The sequence below is a fragment of the Dendropsophus ebraccatus genome, chromosome 8, assembly GCF_027789765.1.
Source record: "Dendropsophus ebraccatus isolate aDenEbr1 chromosome 8, aDenEbr1.pat, whole genome shotgun sequence".
Classification (NCBI taxonomy): domain Eukaryota; kingdom Metazoa; phylum Chordata; class Amphibia; order Anura; family Hylidae; genus Dendropsophus; species Dendropsophus ebraccatus.
The window spans coordinates 24,490,280-24,508,243 of NC_091461.1; the positions used below are offsets into that span (position 1 = coordinate 24,490,280).

The window sequence follows — 17,964 nt, forward strand, 5'->3', positions numbered from 1 at the left end:
AGCAGCAGTTTAGAAGTTTCTATCCTGCTGTTATGTTTCTATACTGCTCAGGGTGCCGAGGATGAAGGTCATTTTCTTACCTTTAGCTTTTTATCTTGACTTTATTCTCTATGCAAATGAGGCAGTTTGGCGCACTAGGGGAGGCACTACCGTCTTTAGTGTACCGATCAGCCCTGTCAGCCTGCCCCTCCTAATGACTATTCATCCAGCGCTCTACAGTAATAAGTATCCACCATTCTGCTGGATTTCCCCAGTTGGCGTGCAGTCACTCCTGCCAGCAGTAGATCAAATATAAATATATATATATATATATATATATATATATATATAAAATTATATTTCAGCTGGATTACATTTGATGCATCAACACCATTCAGACCTATCTTCGGTTGCCTATGTTTTTACATATGTAACTCACCCCTCTCTGTGCGCTTCTCCCTTCTCCAGCTCCTGAATAACACCCAAAAGCACTTTGATTGTTTCCTGACTAGAGCTGATCAGGTTCTCCATGGTGTGAAGCTGTGCTTTTAAGTCTATCACTTCCGTGTGAGGCACAATTTGTTGGCATTCATCACTCAGAGCCACTGCTGTCTGACAAGGCAGATTTTTTTCCACGGGTAAAACATTTATCTGCAGGGCCTGCTCATTACATTCCGTCGATTGACACTGCGACTGTATTGTACACGCTTTAGCATTCATATCTTGGCCTTGTAGGCCGTTTACTTGAGCAGTTCTTTTGTCTTCGTCATCTGTCAGAGGGCAAACAGTCCTTTCCATGTCACTCAAGTCTTCAGGGTCAGCTAGGTTTGGGTTAAGGGTGGGCGAGTGTATGGTGGCTTCCTCCCTCAAAAGCACTTTAACGTGTGCCGGGTGATGGGGTAACGTGTTCCCTAATGGCCTTTTGTCGTATTTTGTGGTTTCATGCAGATGGCAGATGGCCTGTTCCGATGTGGAGATTGCTGGGTTCCGAGGAGAGGGGGAATCTTTAGTACAGCTGTGCAAATCAGTGCTTCCACATACATCTGAACAATTGCTAGAAGTAATAACATCCATGTCTTCACTCGAATGTACTACCAGTTCAGCAACCACTTGGTCATTGACCCTGCTGCATCGGTTAGACTCCCCTGAGCTTTTGTGATCCTTTGTATCCGTTACCTCTATAAGGAATCCATTATTTTCACCCTTTAATTCCACGCCAGAAGAATTTTTTAACAGGTTCCCTTTTTTGCGATCGAGAGGAAAAGTCTGGTAGCGCTTTTTCAGGTCTGGCGATGTCTGAACCCCTGTGCTCTTGGTTACGTTGGGTATAGACCGCCGAGCAGGCACTGTCATGTACTTCCGATAAGCTTTGTAAGAAAGAGACTTTGCGTCTTTTTTCTCACTTTGCGGCACCGTAGAAAGCTGTTTATCCCTCTGCTCGTTCTGAGCCTCGCAGATATCTTTAAACCTCACTTGAAGGGCTTTATTTCGTTTTTTTATCTGCCGGTTGGCGTCCAATGCATATTTCATGTCTAAGGCTAAAGAAACAGCTGGCTCGGCTTCACTTTCTGAGGATGTCAGCACACATTTGTCCCCTTCCTTGCTCACCATGATTCCTGCAGGGAAACAGAGTAACCAGTGAGAAGTAAAGCAATTTACAGTGTAGTATATTTTAACCAATGGCTCCTTTCCTAGATATTATGTGTATGGGAACTAAAAGGTAACTCTACATTTCTTTAGGTAATCTCATCATTTAAAGGGAATGTGACGTCACTTTGTCTCCCTTGTTCTATTCACTTTAATGAAACTGAGCTGCAATACCACACCCAAACTGAGCACGCAAGTGGTGTAGTTTTTGAAAGAAAGCAGCTGTATTTTTCTAATACTAGACTACTCCTTTAGTGAACAGATTTTTAGGATTGGGGACGGCAAATCAATATAGAGGAGAATCTGAACAGATTGACATGTAATTTTTCCTTAAATGATTAGGACCCTAGTGGGCCATCCTAATCGGTGATAGGTTTCTAAGCCTCAATGAGAACAGATTTTAGTCTGAAGTTATACTGAATCCTTTCCCATAAAACTATATATTAGCGATAATAATTAGTATATTAGAGATAATGGCCATAGACGACAAAACGTGTAGAAAGAAGTTTTTGTTAGATTTTGGCTATGTTCACACGTTGTGATGAATTCAGAAACTATATCCGTAGTTGTCATTGAAAACAACAGTCGTAGGTTTTCCAAATTCATTGATTTCAATTCATTTTATTAGATCTCTGGCCATTGTTGTGCATTAACTACGGCCGTTGTTCACTACAGCCATACAAAATAATGAACATGTTTATTTTCTACAGCCCCAGTTCCTGTAGAAAATAGCCGTAGCCATAGAAAATAATGTTAACAAACTGTGTGGCTGTTCTGCCGGCCTTAGTGTGAATGAAAGTCGGTGGTTAGTTGATTTTCATTCACACCCATTCTGTTAGTAGACTTCTGTGGGTATAAAAGAAAGTTCCTGCAGCCTATAATGCATTATCAGCCGGAGGAACACGTAATACAGCGGCAGTTGTATTACAATGTGTGAACATAGCCTTTAACGGAGTTCTCCCTGAATGTCATTTACCATACTTTTTCAGGCTTACAAGGAATACACCCTGAGTATACTGACTGGTCAGACATAGTGCATCAGATTTTTGTGTTTTTTTTTTTTTTTTTAAACTATTTCAGTCTAATTTATTCAAGCAAATACTTTGGATATGTTTGTGGCATAAATCCGTGTCGGAGCCCCGCCGCAGAATCCTGCCTTACTCAGTATGTCAATGGGATGCCACGCTCTCCGCTCAAAGAATTGACACTCCATTGAGAGTGGAGACATGTGCAGCATCCCATTGGCACACTGAGGCAGGAGGGATTCCGCTGCTTTTACTCAGTCTGAACATACCCTAAAAGAGATTTACACCCCCAGGCCTCAGTGCCTAGGTGGTATGGTATAGTAATACCCCCTACCCACCATAAGAGGGTTTGTGTTAAAGCATACCTATCATTTAAACAAATTTCTGATATGTCAGGAGTTTGTACCTGTGAGGGTCCGGGTGCTGAGACCTCCTCTGGTCGCTAGAATGAAGGGGCAGACGCACTCAACAGCATGTGCTCTGAACCTTCATCTCCACTCTCTCTCGTAAAGTAGCAGTGGAGAGAATTATAACAAAGTCTATAGAACGTCCAGCTATTGTGTACCAGAAGTTGCTAAGTCCCGTCCTCAGTGCACCAGAACATCATATTTGCATAGGGATTGAAGTGTTAATATTGCGGGAACGCCGCCTAGGATGAAAGTAAGAAACTTTCTTTAATCTTCAGTACCCCATGCACTATAGGAAGATATCGGCAGGTTACATCCTTCTAACTTGCTGATATTTTCCCTTTATTGATAAATGTCACTTTTTCTCAATATGTAAATAAGGTACACCAATCTTCTGCACATCTTCTTGTATATTCATAGCAGTAAGCTGCAGCACAGAGTGAGGTTGCTGCACATTGCCATTATGAGATGGGCCAAATGGAAAAGAAGTTGGAATTTTCAGCTTTTTTGCATTTAATTTTATTTTTATTTATTTTTTGCTGAAAATATAAACTACATAGTGTGGACAAAGCCTAGTTCAACACCATCTATACTATAATACCAGGAGAGGTGTGGCGCTTCATATTTGGAAGAAGACAGCCATGTCTATCTAATCCTTGACAGCCTTATTAAGCACATTTGTATACAGACAGGATGTTAAATGAGGACATTACTATTAACTATACATTACTATTCAGCGTTGTCTGATTCCCCCCCCCCCCCAGATGTTAAATTAATAATGAAGGATAACTAGGTCTTGTTAACAGTCCATGCAGATTTACAACCGCGCATCTAAGGGTTAATTGACAAGGCCATTAGTGATTTTTTTTTTCCTGTCCAGCCAATGAATTACTGCATTATTAAATGGATCGTGCAAAAACGGTGACTCTACTGCATAGCGTGTAATCTGTCTTACATACATGTCTCTAACCTGCTTTTTTATTTTATTTTGCTGATATATTTTTCATGATTCTTTGATCTTTTAGTATATTATGTTGCTGTGTACAAACAACTGCATAGTATAGGGGAACAGGTCTGCTCTACCACTAGTCCAAAGGGCATTGACAAAATGGGGGCTGTTTGGCTAATAACACCAAAGAATAGACTGAGCTTGCAGCATAGCCTGATGATAGATCTACTTATCTCCTATTTTTTGCTCTTGAATACTAATGGGTTTCTGGGAACTATCTGTTAAGGAGGGGAATAAAACCTTCTTGAGATATATTAGTGACAGGAAGAAGAAGAACTGCAGCATTACAAAGATAAGTAATGGGGACAATATCTTTATTGATGGAGAGAAGGCCGTCGCTGACCATCTGAATAGCTGCTTCTGCTCAGTGTTTTCAGAGGCTTTCACAATATGGCCGGACATAGCATTGCCTCCAGTTATAAGGCTTTAAGGCCCCATTACGATTATCGGCCAATTATCATCCCGTGTAATGGAAGGCTACGATCAGCCGACATGAACGATGTCTGCTAATCATTGCAGTCGTTTGTCTTTCAACATGTTTGTATTTCAATGCGACCTCTACTGTATTCTATGGGCTGCCCGGACGATCAAGCGATCGCCCAGGCCCCCCTTACTCCTGAAACACTTGATGCTGGCACGTGTTATAGCGGCGGCTTACAGCACTCGTTTGTTCTTCATAGTCGCCCCTTGAAATACAGCCTTTAGTCCTAGTGTTTTCAGAGGCTGATGTTTCAGAGAAACTTGCCTGTTTAAAGTTGAATGTGGCAATAGGTCCAGATGGTGTCCACCCCCAGGGTTCTTCAAGAACTCCTGTCAGTCATTACTGCTCCAGTGGGAGATCCTTATCTAATCCCTCCAAACAGGAGATGTTCCTGATGGTTGGAAAATGGCCAAAGTAATATTAATTCACAAAAATAGAGTAGAGCAGAACCCAGTAACTACAGGCCAGTTAGCTTAAAGCAACTCTGTACCCACAATCTGCCCCCCCCCCCCCCTCAAAACCGCTTGTACCTTCGGATAGCTGCTTTTAATCCAAGATCTGTCCTGGGGTCCGTTCGGCAGGTGATGCAGTTATTGTCATAAAAAACTTTTAAACTGGCAGCCCCGTGCCCTTTGGCCGTGGCTTAGTTTGTGTATGCATTAGGCTAGCACAACCTCTCCGTCCCTCCTCCCCACCTTCTGAACCATTTTTCCTATTCCTCTGCAGTGAAAACTACACAGGTGCCTTAACGATCCAGCCCATGTGCCGACCTCTCACAGTTGATGAATAGGAGACAATCTGCCTGGAGCATTCCTAATGATGAGGAGGGTGGGGAGGAGGGACAAAGAGGTTGTGCCAGCCTAATGCATACATAATCTAGGCCACGGTCAAAGGGCATGGGGCTGCCAGTTTAAGAGTTGTTTTTTTATGACATTAACTGCATCACCTGCCGAACGGACCCCAGGACAGATCTTGGATTAAAAGCAGCTATCCGAAGGTACAAGCGGTTTGGGGGGGGGGGTCAAATTGTGGGTACAGAGTCTCTTTAACATCTGTAGTAGTAGTTATGGAAACGCTTCTAAAAAAGAAAATAATGGATCACCTAAGAATCACGATCAAAACCTTTTAAAATATGTTAAAGTACTAAATAAGGTTCAAAGGGGAAGTTTGTATAATAAATTCAATACAAGAACAAGGAGGCACAATCTGGGGTTTGAGCATGAGAAAATATTACTTTACTAATAGAGTAGTAGATGCTTGGAACAATCTACAATAACTGAATGTAAACCTGCCTGGGATAAATATAAATCTATCCAAAAATAACATTAAAAGGAGATACTAAAAGTTCAGACTAGATGGACCAGGTTATCTTTTTCTACTGATAATCCTCTGTGTTTCACTCTAAGAATTGCCTAGTGTATGGTTTCATTGTGCTTACAAGTTTTCCCTCATTTTCAAAGAGTAATGAGTATGTCAACTTTAGTGCATATGGGTATCTCCACTCAATGGCACTCTGGAGGAAACCGGCAATGTGTTTGTGTTTCCATCATCACTCCTACAGGAAATATAAGGTATTACATAAGGTCTACTGAAATCTTAGAGCTCTCTCAGTTCTCAGTTGTCTTCGCTATTCTTATAAAATATCTCGTTACAAGCAACAAATCTATTGTGAATTCTGTTACCTATGGTTTCTATGAAACCTTAGCGCTGATGTATTTTGCTACAGGAAAATGCCTTTTTACCTACATGTCTTTCTTTTTCCCCTAATCTATGGAGTTTTGGCTCACTCAGAATTCACTACAACAGAGAGGAGATTTTCCATGTCACAGATCAGGTTATAGCTGCCAATAGAAGTCTATGGCAAAAGGTAGATAGAAGGGAGCTGCCACAGAAACATCTCACTCTCTCTGCATCCACTTTTTCCCCTCTTACACATCTGGCTCTATCCCCCCTTCTATATGAGAAGAGGAGTAAGAAGAGGTGTAGTTCCGGATGCAATGAAATAATACCATTACCGAATCCAGAGTCGTCTCCGTGTCTCTCTGTTCCTTTCTATGCAGCAGCTACCTAATACTACCTTCTCCTTCCCATAAACCCCATGAACAGCTATACGTTGATCCCTCATTGAAGACAGAGTCCATATAGGAGACGGAAGATGCATTTTTATTAGTCATTTATGATTTATCGCTCAGGCCGATAATCGTTCAGTGAGTGAAATAGCACATGTTGAAAGCCAATGATCAGCCGGCATGCACAATGTCGGCTGATAGTGGTCTTTCAACATGTTAAAATAGTACGTGTAATAGTATAGTGTAGCGACCAACAAACATTGGGGAAGCGAGCACTGAGCTGACAGGTCGACGCTCTCTCCCCTGGTACATTGCCATTTACCCTTGAATGTAATGTTCCACCTTGTAATCTTTTTTTTGGTGGTTTAAAATCTATTAAAGGGTTTGTCCCACCATTAAATATTATATTTTACAACCTAAATCAACAAGAACATTTTTACATTTTCCCCCAGGAGAAAACAGCAAATGCCTCCGACCTTTCAGAAGAACTTATCATTGCATACAGACATTTGTGGAAAATATCTGTATTGTAACATGGCTTGTATAAACAGAAGTGTTTTCTGGCATCCTCACAGCCTTATTTATATCTCTACTGTATATCAGATGCCGATAGCAGGATCAAATCCCATTCTTTAGGAAAGGCTTTTATACCTCTCCGTGGCAGCATCTGATGCCCTTATGCCATCAAGACTATCATGAGTTATTTCACCTGCCGCGCAAAGAGCACCATATGCACCAGTATTTGTGGTCTGTCTGTGCCTTTAGGCCTGGCACCAGGATGATTTTTTCTTTATTTTTTTTTTTACCCATTTTATCTTCACAATTTTCACCAACAATAAAAGACAATGGGGACATTTATCAACCATGGTGTAAGGTGAAACTGGCTCAGTTGCCCCTAGCAACCAATCAGATTCCACCTTTCATTTTCCAAAGAGTCTGTGAGGAATGAAAGGTGGAATCTGATTGGTTTTTAGAGGCAACTGAGCCAGTTTCACTTTAGACCAGTTTGATAAATCTCCCCAATTGTCTTGTTACGTAAACCTATGTTTAAATGCACTATAAAGAACTTCTGTGCCCTATAAAAATCAACAAGTCTTCACCTCTAAATAGTCCTTGAGTCTCCCCCCATCCATCAATAGTTCCTGTAGCCCTTTGCTTCTATTATTCATCAGCCACCCCCCTAATATAAAGGCAGAGGTATAGCCAACAAACTATTTTTTTTTTTAAACTTTTCAAATAAAAGCAACCACTAGCAATATTGGGGTAGCAACCAACAAAAAAAAAACCAAACTGATCAAGAAAAAAGTTATAACCACAACTATATAACCAAAATTGATATTTTTTTATGAATTCATAAATCTAGCAATATTGGTCTGTAATCACCTGATGTCATAAGCCCTTATGTCCACCTTAAAGGGGTGCTCCAGCGTGGGGGCACTTTTTTGGGGGGACCGGGGAGGAGGTGGCTGAAATAAAAGACGTCCACTTACCTCCCCAGTTCCAGCGGCGGGTCCCGCATCACGGCGCTCCGGTCCCTGGTTCCCGGCCACTTCCGGGTGCCTGACGCCGCCCGAGACGCTACGTCTCAGGGCCGCTCAGCCACTCAGGGAAGGAGGCGGGATCCGAGCGGACTTCAAACGGATCCCACCTCCTTCACTGAGTGGCTGAGCGGACCTGAGACGTCACGTCTCGGGCCCGCGTCAGACACCCGGAAGCGGCGGGGAACCGGGCACCGGAGCGCAGCGATGCGGCACCCGCCGCTGGAACCGGGGAGGTAAGTGGACGTCTTTTATTTCAGCCACCTCCTCCCCGGTCCCCCCCAAAAAAGTGCCCCCACGCTGGAGCACCCCCTTTAACTGTTTGCATAGGGGTTGAGGCCTGTTTTTTTTTTTTTTTTCCAGTCTCACAAATCTGTCTAGTTGTACAGCACCTCATCCCCGGCCCCTGATGTTACCATGGGAGATTTAGATTTTCAAAAGCCATTTAAATTGGAGAAACTGTTCCTTTAAATGTAAAGCGGTGCACTTGATGAATAATAAACCATGAGTATGCGGCTTTATACTCTAGCACATTTCACACTGTTTTTGTAAGCCCTTGTCAGAATACGTTAGGCCACTGAAGCCAATGCATAGAGCATCCCTTCCGAATCAAACCTAGATACTGTATTTTCACACTCTTCCTTCAAGACTTTGACCTAGATTCATCAGTTTCTGCTTTCTCTGACCAACTTTCAAGTCTCTTATACAAATGCCGAAACGGCAATCTTAAAAGAAGCGTATTGTGTATTTTAATTTAGTTTATTAAATCAATGTATTCAGAAGAGAATGTGCTTATTTCAGGGTTGTAGGTATTTTACCACTTACTACTGGTGGCAAAGTTATAGATTCAGCCTTTCTTTTTATTTGTATTTATAGTTGTTTTTTGTTTTATGGCAGCTGTAATGAATAAAATCTATTAGGTCTGGTGATTGTAAATCTGTCTTGGTAAATGTGGGGGACTAATGCCTGTTGTGCATTAGTTGACAAAATGTTTGATGTCATTAAATCCTCCCCTCTTAAATCATGATGGCCCTGAGGACTCTGTCCCAGTCTACACAGCAAAGCTAAAGTGTGAGCTGCTGAAACCAGGAAGTGATAGACTATACAGTATATGGTATGTGTTCATGTGAATATTCACATTATAACAGTTATATTTCAAATGACTAGATGCTATTAACAGTGTGTCATATTCTGATAATAAACTTGCAAAGTCATTTCACAAACTATTAAAATAACTTAGCGGACGACTTCTTTAAAGTTATTAAATTCTCTTCTGTGACTGCTAATCTAGGAGGGTAACAATGACAGACAGGCCACATGTTTTTAGCTCCATGGAGTTACATTATATCACTCACCGGACTGCAATTACACCATTTATATAAAACACCAGCCTAGTGACACGTTTTGACTTACTCGCTGCAGAGAGAAGTCGGGGGTAAATACATTTGGTTCCTGAGGGCTTATTTTGTTCATTTTACATAATATTGTGAACACCTCTAAATTTTCAGCTATATGCATTCCAAAGTCTTTCTTAATTTAGTATATTATTATGGGGCAGCAATCTTGTTTTTAAAAGCATTTAGTGTTCTGCTTTACTGCAAGCCCCGTAAACATAGATAAAATGAACATCTCCAGATCCCGTTTTTTGTGTGGGACTCTCTTAAGCCTCTATCTTCACAGCAAGCGAGTGCCGTCCCATCAGGTCCAGCATGTAAGAGCGAGGGGCTACCCGTGGAAGATTGCGACTGTCTGCTGCGGCCGTGCCTGTTTCATGGAGCGATGGCGGCGAATCATTGCTATCATGGGCGTTAAACCATGAAAGACAACGATCAGCCAACATTGTGACTTTTACTACACAAAGTGATTAATGGACATAATTGACAACAATCTGTCGATAATCCCTTTGTGTAATAGGGCCATTATAAGCATGCTGTGTGACCTGTGCAGGGCAAGAGGCTGAGATCCTATTGTCAACTCTATCTACTGGTGCCACCTTTTGCTGTACAGATCACTTTCTGCTGCTGCCTCCTCATCATCACAGACAGAACAGGGGATCTCAGCTTAGTTTTAAGCCCCTATTACATGGGGCAATGCAGAGGAGCAAATGAGCACTGTTAGCGCTCAGTTGCTCCTCGTTTCCAGCTTGCTGCTGGCAATATTACACGTGTCGGCAGCAAGCGGGTGAGTGCAAAGGGGGGCCAAGGAGAACTGAGGAGGGGCTGCCAGGGTGATCGCTAGATCATCTGGGCAGCTCATAGAGGATAGCGGTGGTCTGCTGTCACCGCTCCTATTCCATAGAGCGACGGCAGTAGATCATTGCTATCTTTGTCGTTTGTATTTTAACATGTTGAAAGAAAACGACAGACAACGATCAGCTGACATCGTTCATGTCAGCTGATCGTTGTCTTCTATTACACAAGATGATTATCGTCCGCGAATAAGGCCGATAATCGTTTTGTCTAATAGGGCCTTTACATTTAATGGTTAGAGTGAAAAGGGCAATATTTCAGGAAAATTTTATAACTGAACAACAAATTGGAAAGTTAGAAGGAAAAAAAAAAGCACCAAAAATAATAAAGTGCAACATAAACTTGATTTTAAACAATTGATGATTTTCCAATTACACATTTTCTTTATATCAAGTACAGAATTACCTCGAAGACCTAAAGAAATTTCTATGTCTGTGCTTCCATCACAAATCGCCAAAATAAGGAGTATTTTCTACAACCGCATGCATTATAACCAGCACTCTTCTCTTTTGAATCTTTGTCCAGGACTGTCTTATTGACACATTTCGATGTCTAGTCTTTCCTTTTAACTTAGTCAGTCCTCATCTGGTCAGACCTTCCCCCACGTCCCTGCTGACCTCTTGCTCAGAAAGAGATGTTACTTCCCTCTAGACAGGTCACTATTAAAAAGCCATTGAATAAAGCTGTGAAATATTTCATGGAAACCCCAGGATTTCAATCCATTTATTGACGATACAAGATGCAGATGAGATACTGATTGATTTTACATTTTTGTGCGATCTATCAATGCAGTGCTAAAATTCTTAAAGGGGTTATCTATGGTATGTACTGTAAAAACTTGTCCATGGGCTTTCCTGACCTGATAAAGGATTTTATTTCCTAATCATAAATAGCCATCATGCCTTTGTATGATTAATGTAAGAGCCTGACCTCCGTATTGATGCAATATCCAAGGCACAGCACCCATTTATAGTTGAGGAAGCCTGAAGAAAAATTATACTTCCTCGATCCATGTCTATGAGGTGGCGGATGATGGGCTAGAAAGAACGCAGCATGTGACTGTCATCTCTCGACTGTGCAACCTCCGATTACCCCAGGGGGGCGATACAGAAATTTTTACTCATGTTTTCACCCCTCTTAGCGATCACAGAGAAAATGTGCCCTTGCTCTCAGTTTGTCACATATAGAAAGTCTCCTAGTTTAACTTTCTATTCACCCCTTGTTCAGGTTTTTTCTTGTGTGACATCTGGATTTAGAATTTTTGTTCTGTTACATTTAGTTAATTTTGTACAGATGTCTACATGTCCTGGGCAAAAGAGTTGTGTAGGAACTCAAGGCTGAACCTGAGTCAGACCATTCGTCATGAACGACCTTTTACAATTTGAGGCAAAATTGCACAAAGGCGTCCATGAGTTTACAGTCCTTAATTGTTTGGGTATTGGGGATAATATACGATTTTATTGATACGTCACACACTCTGGTCGAAGGAATGTGAATAAGACATTGCTGTATATTTAATTTAAGCTATAACCATAAATAGAACATAGGAATCTGGCACAGAAAGTAGATCTGATACTGGAGAAAAATGATCACATTTGCTCAATATATTAATGGTTAATGATTGGGGGGGGAGGGGTAGCACTAGCTCGTACAAGGGTGCTACACGGCCAGAAGTCAGTGTTTCTACTAGTCATGGGGGCTTCACAGGGAAATGTCTCCTGTGCTTATTAAGGGGCCGGTAAGGAAGTTTGGGGGCTGCACTAACATCTGTCAGACGTTAGATCGTGGGGTCGTCAACGATGGTGTGGGTGTGATTGAAACAACACACAGCAAAACAAGGAGGAAAACCTTTAGCATGTTACAACAGTCTTTTAAGCTCCCACACTAGTGGTGTTGAATGGGTTAGCCCTGTTGTGAGGTTTTGGTTGTAGTTGCAGAGGTTTTTCTCTTTAAAAGTACAGGTTCTGCATTTTCCTACTGTTCTTTGGGGTCACACGTCAAAAGGTGTAGCTGGAAGTCTCTAGGCCGGGTCAGAAGACTAGACAAGGTCCTAGATCAATGCTGAGGAGCACTGCACAGCTTCACTTCTCAGACATAAATAAAAAAACACGGCAATGAGGCAAAGATATCTAGGTTGCCTGAAAGTCACACTCAGAGCCTGGCATCTTAGGTCCTGGTCTACATCTCTGTGTATCACTGGCCTGGCTGAGCCCAATCTCTGAAGGGTTGCAGCGGATCTGATGACTCACACTCCCCCCTCTTGCTTACCTCTTAAAGGAGATGTCTGGCCAAAATTAAACCTCTGTTGAAGACCAGGGGTGGGGGGGTACATAATAAGGAATGTATATTTACCCCTCCCTGTGCTCCTGCAGCACCACATCACCAGCTCCCTAACTGGTGCCCCAGTTCTTCCTGGGTTCCTGGTATGTCACGACCCAGGGGAAATTACCTGCCTGATTGATTGGCAGAGGATCTTGATTTCTGGAATCTTCCTTGTAATGTCCAATATAAATTAAACACATTCTTCTGTATAAAATGCAACAAGTGAACTGGGACCATCTTGAGCTCAGCCTCATAACCTGAGCTCAGTCCCTTATAATATTGTAATGACATTTTTGGCAGGTGAGTGGTTTAGAAACATGGATAATCCAGATTTGTGACAAATTGGTCTCTATTGGATTTTTCCTGCATCCTATCTTAAGACTGCATATTATCTACTCTACAATGAGCCAGAATGGCACATCAGCGACTGACAGTACATGGTAGGCCATCGGTCGCTGGAACGGGAGGTAGGGGGTGATCCCTTAAGTACAATGAACCCACAACTTTCAGTCCGACTTACTTATTTCTAGTCTATATTAGATCAAATTATACAAAGTAATATTTTACTGTTTGTCTGAAAGAAGTAGAGCGGACATGTCCTTATATATGCTGCCCCTAAATAGGTGAGTCATTACCATTCTTAACATGAGCCTATATTTTATGGGGAAAAAAGACACAATATAAAATGGGCTCCATCAATTATTAGCACATAGCGTGAGCCAGCCTTGTTTTCCATGCACGTCCCCAGGGACTGCTTAGTATTGACCAAGCAGGAATTTATATTACATAATCAAATCTGCACTCAAAGGACTTATGTACTTTATTATAAGAAAATCCAAGTCTGAATACCTACTTGTCTTAGGGTTGTTCAGCCTCTTCTGTAGCACAAATAGAAATGATGGGCCTTGAAGGATCTAACAATGCCGAGGAGTACTTAGGAAAGAAAATAGGCTGATTGGAACAGGTTTGATGCTTGCTTAAAGTGACAAACTTTTCAAGACTGAGGCTGAGCTTTTCTTCTATGGTAATGCTGGCCAAGGGGTTAAAGTCAATATTATATGTATTTATATTATGTTGCATTATTATATGTACTGTATTTGTAGTTGCACAGCCATTTTTTGTATGCTTAAAAGTGCAAAAGAAAATAAGTTCATTCTCACCCTTTCCCTACTTTTCAAACGTTACCAGCGACATTGAGGATGCAGCCCAGTCTGCAGGAGTCTGCAGACATCATGTTAAAGAGCAGTAGGTGCTGAGAAGATTGATATAATATTGTGGAAAAAGTTTCCGGATAACTTCATTAATGCAAACCATTTCTCTTTCTGGGCTGTGTGGTCATGTGTTGTCCTACATAATGACTGACAATCCTTTGTGTATAAGTCTCCATATAGAGAGCTGTCCGTCAAGTCGTTAGACAACCCACTTGACTGTTAGTCCAGAATGAGCAAATATTTACAGGATTAAATGAAAAGTTATATTGGCAAACTGTTAAAAATCGGTGGCCACAATTCTATATCCAAAAACTCAGAATGGATACATTTGTATTTAGGTGTTTTTTTCTTTTCTTTTTTGCCTGACCCTTTTGTTCTTGGAGGGATAAGCTGGTTCCTCACCACAGGGAACGCATGTTCATGTCATGCCATACAGTATATTCATTCCATATGTGTAATAAGAATGGGATGAATAACTGTTAAAGTTGATATTTAATAAAGGTGTATAGCTAGCTTAGGGGACTATGGAACCCCTCTTTACTTGTCCTATTTTTCAGGTAGTCAGTTTCACCTTAGGCCCAATTCATGCTGGATTTAAAGGGAATGTGTCATCAGAAAATTGCCCATTGTTTAAATAAAGTTTTTATATTTTTAAAGATTTTAAAAAATATTTTCCATTTATATTATAACCCCAAATTATATTATATTAACCCCTTCAAGACAGAGCCCTTTGATGCACAAAAGTCCGGGTCAGATTAATGCAATGTTCCTCCCCACCTTCTAAGAGCCATAGCGCTTTTATTTTTCCACCTAAAGGGCTGTTTTAGGTGTCATTTTTTGCGCCATGATCTCTAGTTTTTATTAATATCATATTGGTGTAACAGAAAAATTTTGATTGCTTTTTATTATTTTTTTGTGATATATAATTTAATAAAATCAGCAATAATAATAATGTTATATTTTAATAGATCGGACAATTCCGCATGCTACAATATATAATATGTTTATTTATATTTTTATAATGGGCAAGGGGGCCTTGTAAACTTTTATTGGGAGGGGGGTTTAAAAGGGTTTTTTAATACTTTTAAAAACTTATTACATTTTTTTTAAACATTTTTATTCACTGTAAAATATGCAATCATTAGATTGCATATACTCATCTAGGCTATGCCATCAGCGATTTATGTATAGAGCAGACTCTATACATGGATCACCCATCCAACAGGACGGAGGTAAGGCGCTTACCCCTCGGCTGTCGGCACATGTGATCAGGACCGATTACTCAGTGACAGATGCTTGATCTGTCACTCAGCACCTTAAACGCTGCGATCGCTGTAGATCGCGGCGTTTAAGGGGTTAATAGGAATCAGCTGTGGGATCGCTCTCTCTGCAGCGCTCCCGCTCACATCAGAAAGCCCCCTCAGTGTCCGGAACATACACACATTATATATATATATATATATATATATATAATGTGTGTACACATTCCTACTGCATGGGGTATGCGCAGTAGGAACGTAAATATACAGGTTAATGACGCAATGGGGTTAATATTAAATTATAAGTATTACTCAAAAATCTTGCAGTTTCCATTCTGACAACTAGGTCTAAAACTAAGATGGCCTGTTTTTTTACTTATCAACACAGAGAGGAGGATAGTGACAGGTGACACCAGTATATAGATAACAGAAATACACACAATGCTCACATCCCCCTGTACAATGACCTCTATAAATGCTGTAAGGCATATCACTAATAATAATAATAATATTTATTTGTATAGCGCCAACAGAGTCTGCAGCGCTGTTAAAAAAAAGCTCAGGCAATCTGGCAGCCCCCAAAATAATATACAAGAAAGTATAATCACAAAATAGCAGCAGATTAGAAAAAAAAGAACATGTTTCAACACTTAGCTATGATTGTAAAAAATAAATAAAATCTAGGTTTCTCAGAAAAGAAGACCTAGCTTAATTTTGCAGGCTTTTTGGAGTAGGCTTGATCTAGTCAGCTGACCAGATCCCTAAGCATCAGCCAGTCCGTTCTAAATTTGTCATGCTCCGCCCCCAACCTGCTGGACACAAGCTGCAGGGGAGTCAGGAGGGATAAGAAGGTGCACAGTAGGGGACAATAAACATGGGGGACAGAGGGTATGTGGGGCATACAGCATGGGGGCTACCTGCAGCGGGGAGGGGGGGGGGGGTATACAGTTTGGGAGAACTACTACTACATAGGAGGAGGGAGGTATACAACATGGGGGCTATCTGCAATGGGGGATTATACAGTACAGAGGCCTAGCTACAGGGCAACTTACATTATAGGAGCCTAACAACACTGGTACTTACAGTATGGTGACATAAGAACATAAGCCTTATCCTTTTTTTTCTTATTTTCTTACCTGTCTTTTTTTTTCAAAAAACATGGTACATTCCCTTTAAGAGCGTTCTACTGTATAATACCTTCTAAGAATCCTGATGACTCACTGGAGCCTTTTACATTGGCCTGGAAGAAACCCCACTGAATCCATACATTTCAGAAGTACCTTTTACTGTCACATTAAATGAGTTCACCCCATGGGCAGTTTCCCTCCTTATTACAGCGTTGTCCGATTAGCGTCGTTCCTTGTTTTCTTTTATAATGTCTGTCCCCCGAGTACAGAATATGAAGTGATATCTCTGCCATGATGGAGTATTGAGCTGTGAACGGAGCGTAGGCCTCACATTGCTTCATACAATGTTTTATCAGCTCAGGGAACTATTTGGCTTGGTATTTAGAAGGGCTTCAAGAGGCGTAAGCTGCGCTGAATGACAGTAGAGAGGAAAATCTCTTATCAAACAGCCAGATTAATGGAAGGCTGTATACAGTTTACAGGTGACACTAAAAGCAAGATAATCGTTAAATCATGTGAGAAGGCGTCTGATAAGGAGCGACGCGTTTTATCACTTTTCTGCAGAATGGACGCCGCTATACTAAATCTTTCAGCTTTTTTACTCCCTTTTTTTCCATCATTCTGCGGCACGTCAATGTTATTAGAAATCATCTCATTTTTTTCTATTTCTGGATTATCCTGGATACTTCCAAGGAATCATGGAATTTCATTACTATTTTTCTCCCAGCATACCCGTACCATGTGAGGTGGTCAGAGCCTGTTTGAAAATAATCAGTTGTAATCTATAGCAGTCACTTTTTATTTTATTCACTTTTCTATTTAAATACTAATAAAAAAAAAGTTAACCAACTCTGTAAATAATTTACAGACAAGGAGAGAAAGGAGCTGCTGCACCCCACACCTATGGCTGACACTAATGCCTCTCGGCTACATTTAAAAAACAATGGCAGGAGGTTGGTATATAATTTGATCAAACATTATTGCCTCATGTACCACGTGCAGGTGCCCTGGCCCACATGAGTCCCTACGCTAAACCCACACCGTGTCCGTCAGCGACCGCCAACCCCGCAAGGCGAGCGCAAGCAGGGAAGGGAGGCCACGTAATGGCCCTGCAACCCCACTGATTTAGTTTAGGGACTCCTGTGAACCAGGGGACCTGCATGTGGTACATGAGGCAATATGGTTTGATCAAATTATATACCAACATCCTGGCGTTGGTTTTTAAATATAACACAGAAAAAAAAGGAAAAAAATTGGTCAGCTCTCCTAGAACACTGTTCACACTAGGCAGGAGCACTAGAGCATAGGCGTGTTATACGCCATGGAGAGGCCATAGTGTACATACAGTGTAGGGTCTGCCTCGTTATGAGTCCGTGGTGAGGCAGTTTACGCTGTTTGCAAATAGTAACCAAGAGACTCATTATTTTTGTGGGAATTTTTTGGGCAGTTGGGGGGGCTGCTTTTAATTATTTTCATGTCTATGGTGGGTCTGTATCTTGCTGTTGCTGTGAGCTGTTGCATTTTTCTGTGTTTTTGTGGGTTTTTAAATATAGCCATTGTCAGCCATAGGTGTGAGGTGCAGCAACTCCTTTCTCTCCATGTCTGTAAATAATTTGCTTTACTGTATTTTGGCCAGTGGTC

The 17,964-nt window shown here is 41.3% G+C and overlaps 2 protein-coding genes across 2 annotated transcripts in view; one reads left to right on the plus strand and one right to left on the minus strand.

Moving 5' to 3' along the window:
* The window catches only part of DOCK1 (dedicator of cytokinesis 1), a 302,766-nt gene that overhangs the window by 140,981 nt on the left and 143,821 nt on the right, over positions 1-17,964 (plus strand). The gene's annotated exons all lie outside the window — the stretch shown is intronic.
* INSYN2A (inhibitory synaptic factor 2A) overlaps positions 1-17,964 on the minus strand; it is a 45,502-nt gene that overhangs the window by 19,278 nt on the left and 8,260 nt on the right. The window contains exon 2 of the mRNA XM_069978933.1: positions 419-1,595. Within this exon, the coding sequence (XP_069835034.1) occupies positions 419-1,590 (1,172 nt within the window). The 5' untranslated portion in view covers positions 1,591-1,595. The remainder of the gene's footprint in view (positions 1-418; positions 1,596-17,964) is intronic.